The 12,783-nt window shown below is 37.5% G+C and overlaps 1 protein-coding gene across 1 annotated transcript; it reads right to left on the bottom strand.

The window, feature by feature from the left end:
- Window positions 1-85: 85 nt before the first annotated feature.
- LOC116292930 (tRNA (adenine(58)-N(1))-methyltransferase catalytic subunit TRMT61A) lies at window positions 86-11,996 on the bottom strand. The gene is made up of 10 exons (XM_031700278.2): window positions 11,859-11,996; window positions 11,582-11,689; window positions 11,013-11,175; window positions 9,577-9,679; window positions 8,776-8,873; window positions 8,147-8,205; window positions 7,501-7,588; window positions 6,603-6,691; window positions 6,046-6,117; window positions 86-2,734 (listed from the first exon to the last, which is right to left on the bottom strand). Exons 1-10 carry the CDS (start codon window positions 11,916-11,918, stop codon window positions 2,564-2,566), a joined length of 1,011 nt encoding a protein of 336 aa, XP_031556138.2. The 5' UTR covers window positions 11,919-11,996; the 3' UTR covers window positions 86-2,563.
- Window positions 11,997-12,783: the final 787 nt, after the last annotated feature.

Here is a 12,783-nt window from a genome sequence, read left to right as displayed (position 1 = left end):
GGTTATCTCTGGTGAGATAGGGATAAGTACATTGATTTTCTCAGTTCATTTGACATTTGAATTTATTATAAACAGTCAATGGAAATGGTTTATGCAGGTGTTTTATTGTTATAGAGTACAATGTGTATATAATAATCCAATGTTTTTAGTCATGATTCTAGATTTCCATTCTTGATAACTTTCGATGGTGGCCAGGTGAGATAAGAACATTACAACTAATATCTTTTGTTCGTAATGTTTTCTCATTTAAAACCATTTGGGGCATGTTGAAAGATTAAATAGTTTATTAGTGTTAAAAGTTATCAAGCAGTAAAAACGTTCTGGTACTCAAGGAAAGGAGTAATGGCCCACTTTGGGATGAAAATATTATGTATCAGTTCAGGTCTATCTATATACCCCTTGCATGTGACGTCAAAGCAGCTCCTGGGGGACAAAACAAAAGAATTCCAATCTCCTGAGACAATTGGAACTTATTGTTTTGTTCCCCAGATTGGGCTGCATTCCCGAGAGCAAAGGGATTTTACTGTTCTGGGCCGGGTTGTTCAAAGCTGGATTAGCGCTAATCCAGGATTAACTCTATAGGTCTTATTGAGAGTTAACCCAGGATTAGCAGTAATCGGGCTTTGAACAACTGGGCCCTGCCATCTAACCAAAGGCAGTGCAAGCTGTATTATGGGCGCCGGCACGTGATGGTGCAGAGCAAAGGAAGCTTTCCCTATCAGCGCCGTTCCTTTTCCCGCGTCATTCTCTACACGGACACCTGCCGATAAAACACCATTGTTTACATCTAGGAAAACGTAGTTACACCTAGCTTTTACATGCCACTGCAGAAGAAATGATGAATTTTTTTTACCAGGTTTTATTCAAAACATCTCGAAAAAAGTCGTGATAAAATTTCGAATTCCATCTTAATTCTGGCTATTTGTCTCTTTCTTTCTTTTAATTTTTCTTTTAAGGATTTTCGACACGCTTTTCCATTGTGAATTGAATTTCAATGATGTGGTTTTGTTTGTTTGCTTTAAGAATGTCTTTGGTTCGATTTCGGAAACTTCGGTCAAAATGTTTACAGATATCATGTTGGTTTTGTAAATCCAATATCAGCATGCAGCATCAACTATTTTTACTATCAAAGGCACGTACACAAATTATTTTTATTTACTCTGCATTTACGGTTCTTATATTAAACTCCTGGTGCATCAAGGATAAAAAAACAACACTAATTAATTATCGTCTTTATCTCGGATTGATTAAATTTAATCATTCGACTTTTAATGTATTCTTATTAAAAACATTAAAGAAATATGTGATTTTAACGTTATATATCTCATGTCGATGGAACTGGGAATCAGAATTCGAAGTTTGTATTCATGGCATTCAACGTTCAGATTGTGAATAAGCATTACAAGTATAAAAGCACTGCTACATGTTGAAACTTTAAGCTGAAACTTTATTGCAATGACGTTGTGAGACAAGGGGGATGTTAGGCGGCGCAATTTCGTCCTGACTTGTTCGCGACACAAGTTCCCGTTGCACGAGTAGAGACTCAGTTCTACTAGTCCTATCTAGTTTCTCGCGACGAAAGTTTCTCAAAGCCCAAGGCCCTGGCTAAACGAGGAAACATGTTTCCAGAAATATGTTTTCTTAAATGTTTCCAAAGGTGGCAAAACTGTCAGGAAACATCGGGAAACATGTTTGCTCAACATCGGTTAGCGCATGCGCACTTTCAAAATAGAGCTAGCGTTGCTAAGTAACGAACTTTTAGAATGTTGACTTTCGTGGCTAAACGAGGAAACATTGGGAAACATTGTTTCCATGCGTCTCGGAAGCATGAAATGTTTCTGCCGCACAGCATAAACATTTTTGCGTCTTGGAAGCAAAATTTGTTGCACGTAGCAATGTTTCGCATGTGGCTAAACTTGGGATTATCGGGGAACATGCGCGCGGGAAACATATTCCTGGAAACTTGTTTCCTCGTTTAGGCAGGGCCTTAATTGCGCCGCGTAACACCCTCGTGAAACTTGTCTCGCAACAGCTTTGCACCACATGTCTCAGCTAAAAGTTTCAACGTGTAACAGAACCTTTAAAGTTAAAGAATTGGAATTCTTGAAACAAGGAGAGAAAGAACAAGAAAAGAAACTCACAAAAACAAGAGATACCCTAGAAAGAGAACAAGAGCCATTTTGAAACGCATCTAAAGGTGGGAATACTAATGATGTCATTTATACATTTATATTTAAGTTTCAAATAAATAGAAAGGTGGAGATGAAGAAGAATGAAGTAAGAGAATGAAAGAGATAGAGGGCCGATGGCCAGCCAGACAGACAGACACCGGAGAGGAAAGGGAAGGGAGAGAGAGAGAGAGGAAGAGAAAAAGGAACGTCGATAAGAGACACAACGCGAAACACCCATGCCTACAAAATCTTTGCAACAGATTTCAAAAGCATGTTGACGCCATATAAATGAAAAATCCCCCGTCTCTAATGAGCAAAGAAACATAAAAAAGCAAAAAAAGCAAGGATTATATTTGATAAATATCTAGCTATCTAGTATAGTAATATGATACCTATTTATGAAAGAGTGTAGCGAAGGTAAGGAATCCAGTGTGGCCAGGTACGTCTCGGACAGGTCTGGCAGTCATCAATGTCTTCATTTCTACTTTTGGATGATAATTTTGATGTGTCTTTTTCTCTTCGTCTGTGGGTTCTTTATTACCATTTGAGTCGCTATTCTCACCCTATAAGAAGTTAGTGTGCATGAAAGGAAAATATGTAAGATTACCGGACCATTTCAACAGATACTCCACTATTTATAGTACTTATGGCAAATCCGTTTATTGAGTACAGAAGCTAGATTGAAATTATTAGAATTGATTGATTGATTGATTTAAAAAAAGCCAAAGGCAAGTAATTTACAACAGAACACTAGGTCCCCTACGTGGTATCACTCTACCCATCCCCGTTACATAAGTAACCCATCCCACAGATACACCCCATGCTAGAAAAAGGCTGATTACATCTTATATGAAAATATCAAATTATATCTATGAGAAATTAAAGTAAATAATGATAAATTAATTAGTAGAGAAACAACTTTTAGCCTATGACTAGTATATACTGGATATTTTAAATTGATCTATCACGCGCCAAAGCAGTTCCTCAAGCTGCGACCTGTCAAACCGCGTTAGAAAAATGATGAAACGTTATTGCTACCATCAGACCAAAGTCCTTTGTTTCCATAAACAAAAACCAAACACAAAAAGAAAAAGGGAAAAAATAGGAATAAATCTTGAATATGCAATAAAAACTAACTAAAATACCTTCAAATGGGCTGATCTAAATCCCTGGTGGCAAACTCACAGATCGAACCCTGAAACAACTCATGGGCTGATCAAAGTCACGGCACGGCTAACTCACATATCGAATTGGAATTTAGCATGTTAGTTTTTACCGAGGGAGGGAAACCAGAAAACATGGAGAGAAAGCCTCGAATCAAGTGACAAGCCTAATGTGCAATTCTACTTACATGCGAAGCCGAGTCTAGGAATCAAAACGCGAGACCTTAGAGGTGAGAGGCGGGCGCACCACCTTTACGCCACCCTTGATTCGCACCCGTGAAACCTATCCCCTTAACCTGGGCAGTGTGCGTGATGCACAAAACCACTAGAAAAAGATGAATTTCCAAGTTTCTAAACAAATATGACGCGCAAATCATGACGGCTGGTTTTGACTTTACGAATAATTATCATTGTTTTTGTATTCATTTTATATATTTTCCCAGTTCATAACCCTTGTTATTTCCTTGAGTATCGTTTTTTTGTTGAACTAAAGGCTGCAAATGAGAAGTAACATGAATATTGATATACTTCAAACAAGGAATCTTATTCTCAACAGAATGACACGTGGTCTGAAATTGAAAACAGCATCAAGTTACTGCATCCCAATTACAAAATTTTCTTCCTCATTTTCTTTCTCTAAGTACACCTTTAAGTGAAGAATATCCGTCTGAACACACGCAACAACTATACCGGCACGGCAAGAAATAAAAAATTTGCTCAATTAACAAAACACTTGATGATAGAGTACTACACTCATCCAATCAGATGTAGGGACGCGCCGAAGACTGACAAGGTCGTGATTATGACACGAAATTTAACGCGCACCGACAGCTGCGACAAAAAAAAAACAAAACAAAACAAAACAAACCAGGGCTCTCTTTAAACTAGCTCTGCTAAATGAGACATCCTTGTATAAACATTGTTGAAATAAATAAAATATCAATGCCCTGAATGACATACCGTATAGTGGCTGTACAACAATAGTAAAAGTGCACCTACAAGAAGAAAACTAATAGCTTTCTAAACAAAAACAAGATTGTGTACGAAAATATCACTCAGTAAAAAAACTAATTAAAAAAAGGAAAATCCGCATTGTATCTTATCACATACTTCTGCACAGCTGTTGCGGTTGGCTGAAACTCTTGACGGACAATAAAAGATACGATTTATATCTTCGCGCTGTTTGTAGAAAACCATTCCGTGTATCAAAATAATATTGTTCAGGTGTAAAGTAATTTTAAAACAGTGCTCTAATTTTCCACAAAACAGCAGAAAATCAGAAGACTATCAAGGAGGGATTTTAACGTCCTTGGGTGCATGATATCGTGGTTTGCTCAAGTTTTCGTCGCCGGCCGGCAAAACTAAATACGCTAAATTTCAATTCAATCTGTGAGTTAACCGTGCACCGACTTTGATAAGCCCAGAGGTTGTTTCAGGGTTTTATTCTGTGAGTTAGCCATGCCCTGACTTAGATCAGCCCAGAGGTTGTTTCAGGGTTCAATCTGTGAGTTAGCCGAGCCCTGCCTTTGATAAGACCAGAGGTTGTTTCAGGGTTTTATTATGTGCGTTTGCCGTGCCCTGACTTTGATCAGCCCAGAGGTTGTTTCAGGGTTCAATCCGTGAGTTAGCCATGCCCTGACTTAGATCAGCCCAGAGGTTATTTCAGGGCTCAATCTGTGAGTTAGCCGAGCCCTGGCTTTGATAAGACCAGAGGTTGTTTCAGGGTCCTATCTGTGAGTTAGCCGTGCCCTGACTTAGATCAGCCCAGAGGTTGTTTCAAGGTTTGATCTGTGAGTTAGCCATGCCCTGACTTAGATCAGCCCAGAGGTTGTTTCAAGGTTTGATCTGTGAGTTAGCCATGCCCTGACTTAGATCAGCCCAGAGGTTGTTTCAGGGTTCAATCTGTGAGTTAGCCATGCCCTGACTTCAATCAGCCCAGAGGTTGTTTCAGGGTTCGATAAATATTAAAGGTTTTCTAATGAAACCAAAGTAGACCATATTGGTAGACAATCACACGTTTACCGCAAATCATATTAGTAAAAAACGATACATTTTTTTGCTGAAAAAGACATCTGCTTTATCTATTTTTTGATCTTCCTAGTAACTCAGTCGTGTTATCAATCAATTCCACATATTTTGGTTAATTTGTGGGAAGCAATTGGATAATCAGCAAGGAGAATGAGAAGCGAAAATTGGATCTTTTGATTAGATAATAAGTGATGGGACATTTACCTCACGTATTCAATGAATAAATAAAATTAGCTTGTTTTACGAGGGTAGCACTTAATAACCAGTGGTTAATTACATACCTGTGGTCCTGGTTCTATGGTGCATTTTAATTTATAACAATGAATTGATTTTTGCGGAGGGAGGAAAACCGGAGAACCCACAGAAAAACCCCTCGAAGCACAAGAGAGAACCAACAAACAACTCTATTCACATAAAATAGCGAGATGTAGACAGTTGGTAAAGTAATATTTCAAAGCCTCCAAAAGGAACTGTACTGGACGGGATTTCAAGTCCGTGCGCAATATTAGTTCCGGTCCGAGGCGCAGCCATGCCCTGACTTAGATCAGCCCAGAGGTTGTTTCAGGGTTCAATCTGTGAGTTAGGCATGCCCTGACTTCGATCTGTGAGTTAGCTGTGCCTTGACTTAAATCAGCCCAGAGGTTGTTTCAGGGTTCGCGGATAAAGACTAAATGTATTCTTACCTCTGGAACTGTGTCTTCTGTATCTTCTAATTTCCGTTTTTTATTGTGCGAATTATTCCCTTTTTCTGAGACCTTTGAAACGCAAACATACAAATTATGGGTCAACGAAGTGAACTGGTTTATTTCCTTTCTACTAATTAGCCGTTCCGAGGTTAAGTTAAAGACTTGGTCCAGTTGGTACTGCATTGCATTGTGGGTCTGTTTTAGGTGACGAAATAGACGCAATTTTGGAAACATGCGATTTGGCTTTTAAGTTAAAAGGTTTGAGAAATTATTTCTAGTGCATTGTGGAACTGTCTTAGGGGACATTTTCAAGATGGCGTGTTTCGTCCCCTAAAACAGTCCCATGATGCACTGCAAATACAACTCGACCCAGTCTTTCACACAAACCTCGGAATGGTAATGAGATGCTCTTTCAATTTCTGCCTCGTTTAAGGGAAGGGTGTCACGTGAATCGTTAATGCAAATGGCCTACATACGTAAGTACGTACGCAAGAGAGTGTGGTAATTCAGTGTAGTATGTGACGCTTTTACTAATTTTGTTTAAAGCCCGTTACCTGTGGTACGGTAGGACCAAAGTCTGCTTCTTGTATCGTTACTGGTTTGACGTCATATGATCTTAACAGACACTCCATGACTTGTATATCTGATTCAAAAAATATAACATCGGGTAAAAAAATAAGTTACATCATGATGCCTTCCTCCAATGTTGTTCTTTAGGAGGGGAGGGGTAGGGAGCGTCCCTTGTGTATGTGTCCCCCTCTCCCTATTTACGTGCTTAAAGTGTTTACCGCATTTATTTTTACATTTTATTTATATCAAAATAGAAGTCATTCTAAGAAACACGTCGAAAGAATTCTTTGATTCTGACGCTCCGGCTTCTTATTTTTTCTCTCTCGCTAGCCGTTAAAAGTTCAATTTCCAAAACATGACCGAGCAACAAGGGAGACTGGGCTTGTGACGTCAAAGGAGGAACGCGTTCTTCTTAATATCTAAAGAAATGTATGTGATTCAGAAACTCTTCCTTCGTATCTCGAGTTTTTTTAAGTGGTTTTTGCGCTTTATATTCTTTTTTTCAAGTTGATAGTATATGCAAGTTTGTTGTCTAAGGATTAACGTGTGGTGTTTCGCGTACTGCGTACCCATATCAAAGGTCCTTGAAAGCGCACTGTGCTCGTCTCTTACTAAGGCTCAGCGTCTTATGTGTATGTTGGTAGTTGGTTCTCTCCTGTGCTTCGAGGGTTTTCCTCCAGGCTCTCCGGTTTTCCTCCCTCAGCAAAAATCAAGTTCTTAATTCCAATAGGAATTTCAGCGAATGAAGAGCCGCCACTCTGTTTTAAATCTCGGAAAACAAAGCCATTTTTTCACCCCCATCAAGTTTAATCAGGAGTCTGGACATTTAGAAATAAATAAAAATAAATAAAAAAAGAGCAGTGGCGGGAACCACATGCTTACCTTTAAAACCCTCCTTTGTCAGCACTTCACAGGTTCTCTGAACTTGCTCAATGCAGGGAGAAAATGAACACAAGCGTCCACCACTCTTCTGCAGGATAAAACAAATACTTTTCAACCACGACTCTTGGTGCGTCAGCGTGTTAAAGACCAAGGGCCATAACAAAATTAACAATTTTACAGTAACTTACGAATTTCTCGCGCGCTGATTGTTTATTTTTTTATCATCAATAAGAGGACAGACAGATAAAGCTATCCAAACAGCGCGCAGATAATTTGTAAGTTATAACAAAATGCATGGTCGTTGGAACCATGCGCGCACTTCAGTAGGCTTTACTTGTTCACATAGCCTTTTTCCAAGATTTTTTTGATCAAAAAAGAAATCAAGAAAATCATTTGGGAATCTGAAAGCAGGTTCCTAATGATAAAGTCTTATGACGGATACAGAGTTGTTGCCAAGTCTCCCTAGCCAGAAGCTAATGTTTAAGTAAACGACAAACTCCACACTCACGGTATTGAGTAATTTTGTTGTTTGTTATAAACAAAGAAATGATACTCAAGAAAATGACATGTGGTATAAAATTATGGAAAAAGATAATACCCAAGCTGAAATGGACTGTTTTGATACCTTAGAAGCTTGTTTTGGTACCTTAAAAGCTTGTTTTGAAGTAGGAATAGCATCCCAGGGACAAGGAAGATCCAGGAAGACTAAAGAAACATATAAAAAAAAAACAACACTTTTTCAGAATATAATTCAATAGACCCTTGCACTTATAGCCCCGTTCACAGTTCCAGGCTGGCCATCTTGAATTTAACAAAATAATTAACATCAGTTTTTTATGTTGGTCTTCGTTTTGACAATAGATTGCATCATCACATTGTCAAAGTAGTGTGGATCCACCAGGAGTTGCCAATTGATAATGTGATGACGAAATTAATCGTCAATGAGAGGACAGACACATTAAAAGCTGATCTCCATTTGTTTCTTACAATTATAACAAAAACAAAAACAATTTCTTGTTTTTAGTGATCAAAACAATCAAAGGAAAGAATGCACACTTGTTGACATCAGCTTTTTTGTCAGTCCTCTTATTGATGATAAAAGAATAACCAATGAGTGTGCAAAAAATTTGTAAGTCATTGTAAGATAATTAATGAACACGGAAATGAGATGAACAGTTAGTTGTTTCTTGTTCTGTCGAATATAAGCCATGATGGTTTTTATTTTTTAAATAGTTAACAAGCGTAATTATTTAGTTTCTGTACAGTCCATATTACCTGCGTCAGCTATGTTGTCCAATTGAAACCCATCCTTAAGAACATCTCTGTGCTCGATAGTTACAAGGTGGTCAACCTTGTGTTCTTGGAATTCTTTTCTACATGAAGCATGAAAAATATGAAGGTCATTTCTGAAAACAGTGATTACAAGCAACTTGTAATCGGAGTGGCGAGGTAAATACTCTACGATATTCACTGAGGCTGAGGCAAATGATTGTTTTAGTAAAAATACACAGGTGATTCTTTCAAAAAGAAAAAGAAAAAAAAGAAGATAGAAGACATTTTTTCTGGTAACAAGAACAAAGCGGCTGGCCACCATTCTGGATTATCGTTGGAGGTGATTATCGTGTGATAGTGTGAGTTTCTCCACCAATCAGCGCGCGAGATTTTCAATAATCACCTGTGTATTTTTACTAAAATTACATAATGATATAATTTACTCTGACAAAGAACTAACTTCTGAAACATCAGTATTGTAATTATACATGTATTACATTTTTACACACACATATTAAAAAAAAAAAATGTACCTCTAGTGTTGACTGTTTATTAGGTGTGATAATCCATGAAAGGATCAACCAGCAACATATATGGTAAGGCATCAGTAAGTATAATATAGTCAGCCAACCACTTACCAACACCTTACCATGACAGTATTGACCACTTACTAACATCTTATAGTTACGTTATTACTGATGGAAACAGCAACCACTGACAGACAGTGTTGTTGAAGGAATAATATACCATGTATGTGTATATTAAATTGAATTTTTAAGCCCTGCTTCTGTTTATATCACTTACCTGGCTTTCTCACATCTTTCTTGATGAAATTCAAAAGTGTGCACATGTCCTGAAGGTGCTACAGTTCTTATCAGTGCATGTGTCATGGAAGCACTTCCAGTACCTTTAGTTAACAAAAAACGTGATTCAATACAATTCATCAAGTTATTACTAACACTGGAAGATTATGACTGAAATGAATAATAATACTTAATAATTATTCATTACATTAGTGCAACATTAACATAAATTATGTACATGTACATGTCTTGTTCAAATGTGCAATATATGGTTAATCATATATAAATCATATTTCTTACTTCTGAGCCATTTTGTATGAACAATTATTTAGTCCTAAATAAACAATAAACTGGTAGAAACTTTAAAGTTTGCAATCTTCACCACCCAATTACCCCTAAAAGAGACATTTGATAAAGCAAGTATAATTACATTATATGCTTATTATTGTAGAAGTCTGACTAATAACTACATTTCAGATCCTTTCCACCCCTTTGATTTCTCAAACCCTTAAAAAACATGTAACAGCCAGTAATCAGACATGTGGCCAGAATTGGAACTTGTCCGGTCAAATCTTTGCTGCATTGGTAGATCATTTTGACCAGTAACATTATGCCAGAAACAAGGTATGACCAAGCTAAAACTAATTTGGCTGGTCATCATGACTGGTGACTGACCGTCTGAACTTATTTTGAGCCCTGCCCATTTTATTATGAGGAATCATTTTATATTGTTATACACCAAATGTCAAAGTCCAGTTTTTTTTGTACTCTGATTGGGGGAAAGGATATCACGTGAATGTAAACAAGTTTTGATGTACGCTTCTCCTGCAATGAATCTCAGCAGGCAACAATAATACTGTATGTTGTTGACCGGTAATGACTGTATTGGAAGTGATTTTCACGGAAATCAAATAATCAAATATTGACATTTGGTATATAACAAAGCACTTATTGACGGGAACCTTGGGAAAGCAGTGTGTTTTGTGGTCCCTTGACAGCGATTTTCACTCGGCTTCGCCTCATGAAACATCACCGTCTCGCGACCACAAAACAAATGGTTTCCCTCAGTCCCAGTCAATAAGTGTTAATTGTTGAACTACACATATTATCCAGTTTGTTTTATTTTATGTTCTCCAACTCATTAATAATTCATTGGGGGGGGGGGGGGGGGGGGAACTAAGAAAATCACTAGCATGAACAGAGGTTTGGAACTACTGTGATCTGCTAACTGTGATTGGCATAAAATTTGGGCAACTTATGCTTTGAACTTCCCCAATAATCATTAATATTTGAAAAGCAATTTTTAGCACTGAAAAAATATTACATCCTCTATCCAAACACTTTGAAGTTGGTTAAAAAAATTGACCTGAGTTTTTCAACTCACTTCTCAGTGTTTGGTAATTGGATGAAACATTCTTTGAAGTGTTTGCACCATACCAGATTCTACAACGACAGACCCTGGCTTAATATCAAGCTGCATGACTGCCATACTGATATCTGTGTGATAGAGAATCTGTGTTCTGTGTGGTAGATTTATGGTCCAAAGTTCTGGCGTTGGGTGGAGAAGATAGACCCATCCTTTGTTGTTCATTGTATGCATCTGACATTAAAAAACAGCACTTGGTAAAGATTAACAAGTTACTTGGTTTGATCTCCAAATAAATTAAACAAACAAAACAAAACAAAGGTTAAGTGACAGGTTGGGGGGAGGGGGTGGCAATAGGAGGGAGGGTAGGGGAAAGAGGAGTCAAGCTATTCTTGGGAACATGACAATTGGTAATAATAAGCTAATAGACCCTTTCAGCTTGGGCACAATGTTTTCCATTTTCAGACCTTGTGTCATTCCCTTGAGAATAAGTTTCTTTGTAAATTTTAATCTTGAGAAGTAATATAAAAATGTCAATTCTACTCATCATATCATTTATTAAATAAATAGATAAAATAACAATGATAAAGTACCGTATAACACACAATTCGAGGTTGGAAAACCACATTAACAATCTTACCTTTGAACCAAAACGTTTTCCAATCATGTCCGCATGAGGAAGAGCGCCATATTTCGTTTGATGAACTTTCTTAGACGAAACTATCACACTTTGCATTGAATTAAATCCCTTAAAAATGTTAAATAACAAAGATGAGATCGTATTTTTTTACCAAAATGAGAGGTAAGACTTGTAAGAGCTTTGCGGTCCTTTCTTTGTGGCTAAATTGTATTTGTTCTATAATTACAAAATTATAAAACTTGAAAACATAACATAAAATATAGTAAATAAGATTTACCAGAAAGACGATAACTGTATCCCCTTCAGATATTCGATCTTTGTACTCCGAAAAACTCATTTTAGTGAAAAAATCTGCACCACGATTCGAAGGAAGCTATTTTCCGGCCAACTGTTGGTCAATACTTCATGTTCCACAAATCGTTTAGTTTTTTTCAATCTTTCTTTGATATGAAGACAGTCTTGAAGATTCCATAGCGTATATATCTAACTTTGGGAGCAGCCCGCTGGTCAAAAATTTTAGGGAGCAAAATGTACTACCTGGGGGTGGGAAGGGAAATTTTCTTTTGATTTGTTTTTCATTTTTTAGGATTTAAAAATCCCTTTTCGAGTAAAGTTTTACCATTGATTTTATTGCTACGCGCCCGAAAGAGAAGAGAGCGGTGTTGGGATTCCCTTCCGTCAAAGATGCTGTACTGATACTACAAAGTGAGTCATTTGTATTTTGTGCCGAGGAAAGACAAACACGTCAAAATGAAATCTATCCAGCAGAGGAAAATTGTTTGAAGTACTCGTTTTAGTTGAGAAATTGTCGAATTTTTAAAAACTGCCGGGTATTTAATCCGTGGGCCTCCTGTGGCATCTAATTGCGTTGCATGCCGGGGGAAATAACAGTTGCCAATGAACTACATCACGGGCAGAGATGGAGCTCTGACTTGGAGTGGAAGGCTGGTAACGATAAACACACCAAAACTTCCGTGTTAGCGTGTGTTATCTTGGATCGATTTCCGTGGTTTTAGTACAATTGAAACGAGACGGCATATTATTGCAGGAAGACATACGTAAATGAAACCTATCTGAATGCGCGATAATTTTACTAGTAAAACGCTAATCCAATCAGAATACTCGAAGTGACGTCACCATCACGGACGTGTATTTTTCACAAAACCGTTACTTTGAAATTTACGTTCAATTTGAAAGTGCTA

The sequence above is a fragment of the Actinia tenebrosa genome, unplaced genomic scaffold (genome assembly GCF_029948245.1).
Source record: "Actinia tenebrosa isolate PJP-AT-01 unplaced genomic scaffold, QUT_ActTen_1.0 PGA_scaffold11__36_contigs__length_13525064, whole genome shotgun sequence".
In the NCBI taxonomy this organism is placed as follows: domain Eukaryota; kingdom Metazoa; phylum Cnidaria; class Anthozoa; order Actiniaria; family Actiniidae; genus Actinia; species Actinia tenebrosa.
This window is presented reverse-complemented; position numbering and strand designations above follow the sequence as displayed.

Bases quoted from the DNA above. Each gene is read 5' to 3' on its own strand.
- LOC116292930 (XM_031700278.2), bottom strand. From the start codon at position 11,918: ATGAGTTTTTCGGAGTACAAAGATCGAATATCTGAAGGGGATACAGTT. The intron at 7,589-8,146 runs GTACCAAAACAA...TTTATCCTGCAG, and splicing joins CTTCAAAACAAGCTTTTAAG to AAGAGTGGTGGACGCTTGTG. The intron at 6,118-6,602 runs GTAACGGGCTTT...TGCGTTTCAAAG, and splicing joins TTGGTCCTACCGTACCACAG to GTCTCAGAAAAAGGGAATAA.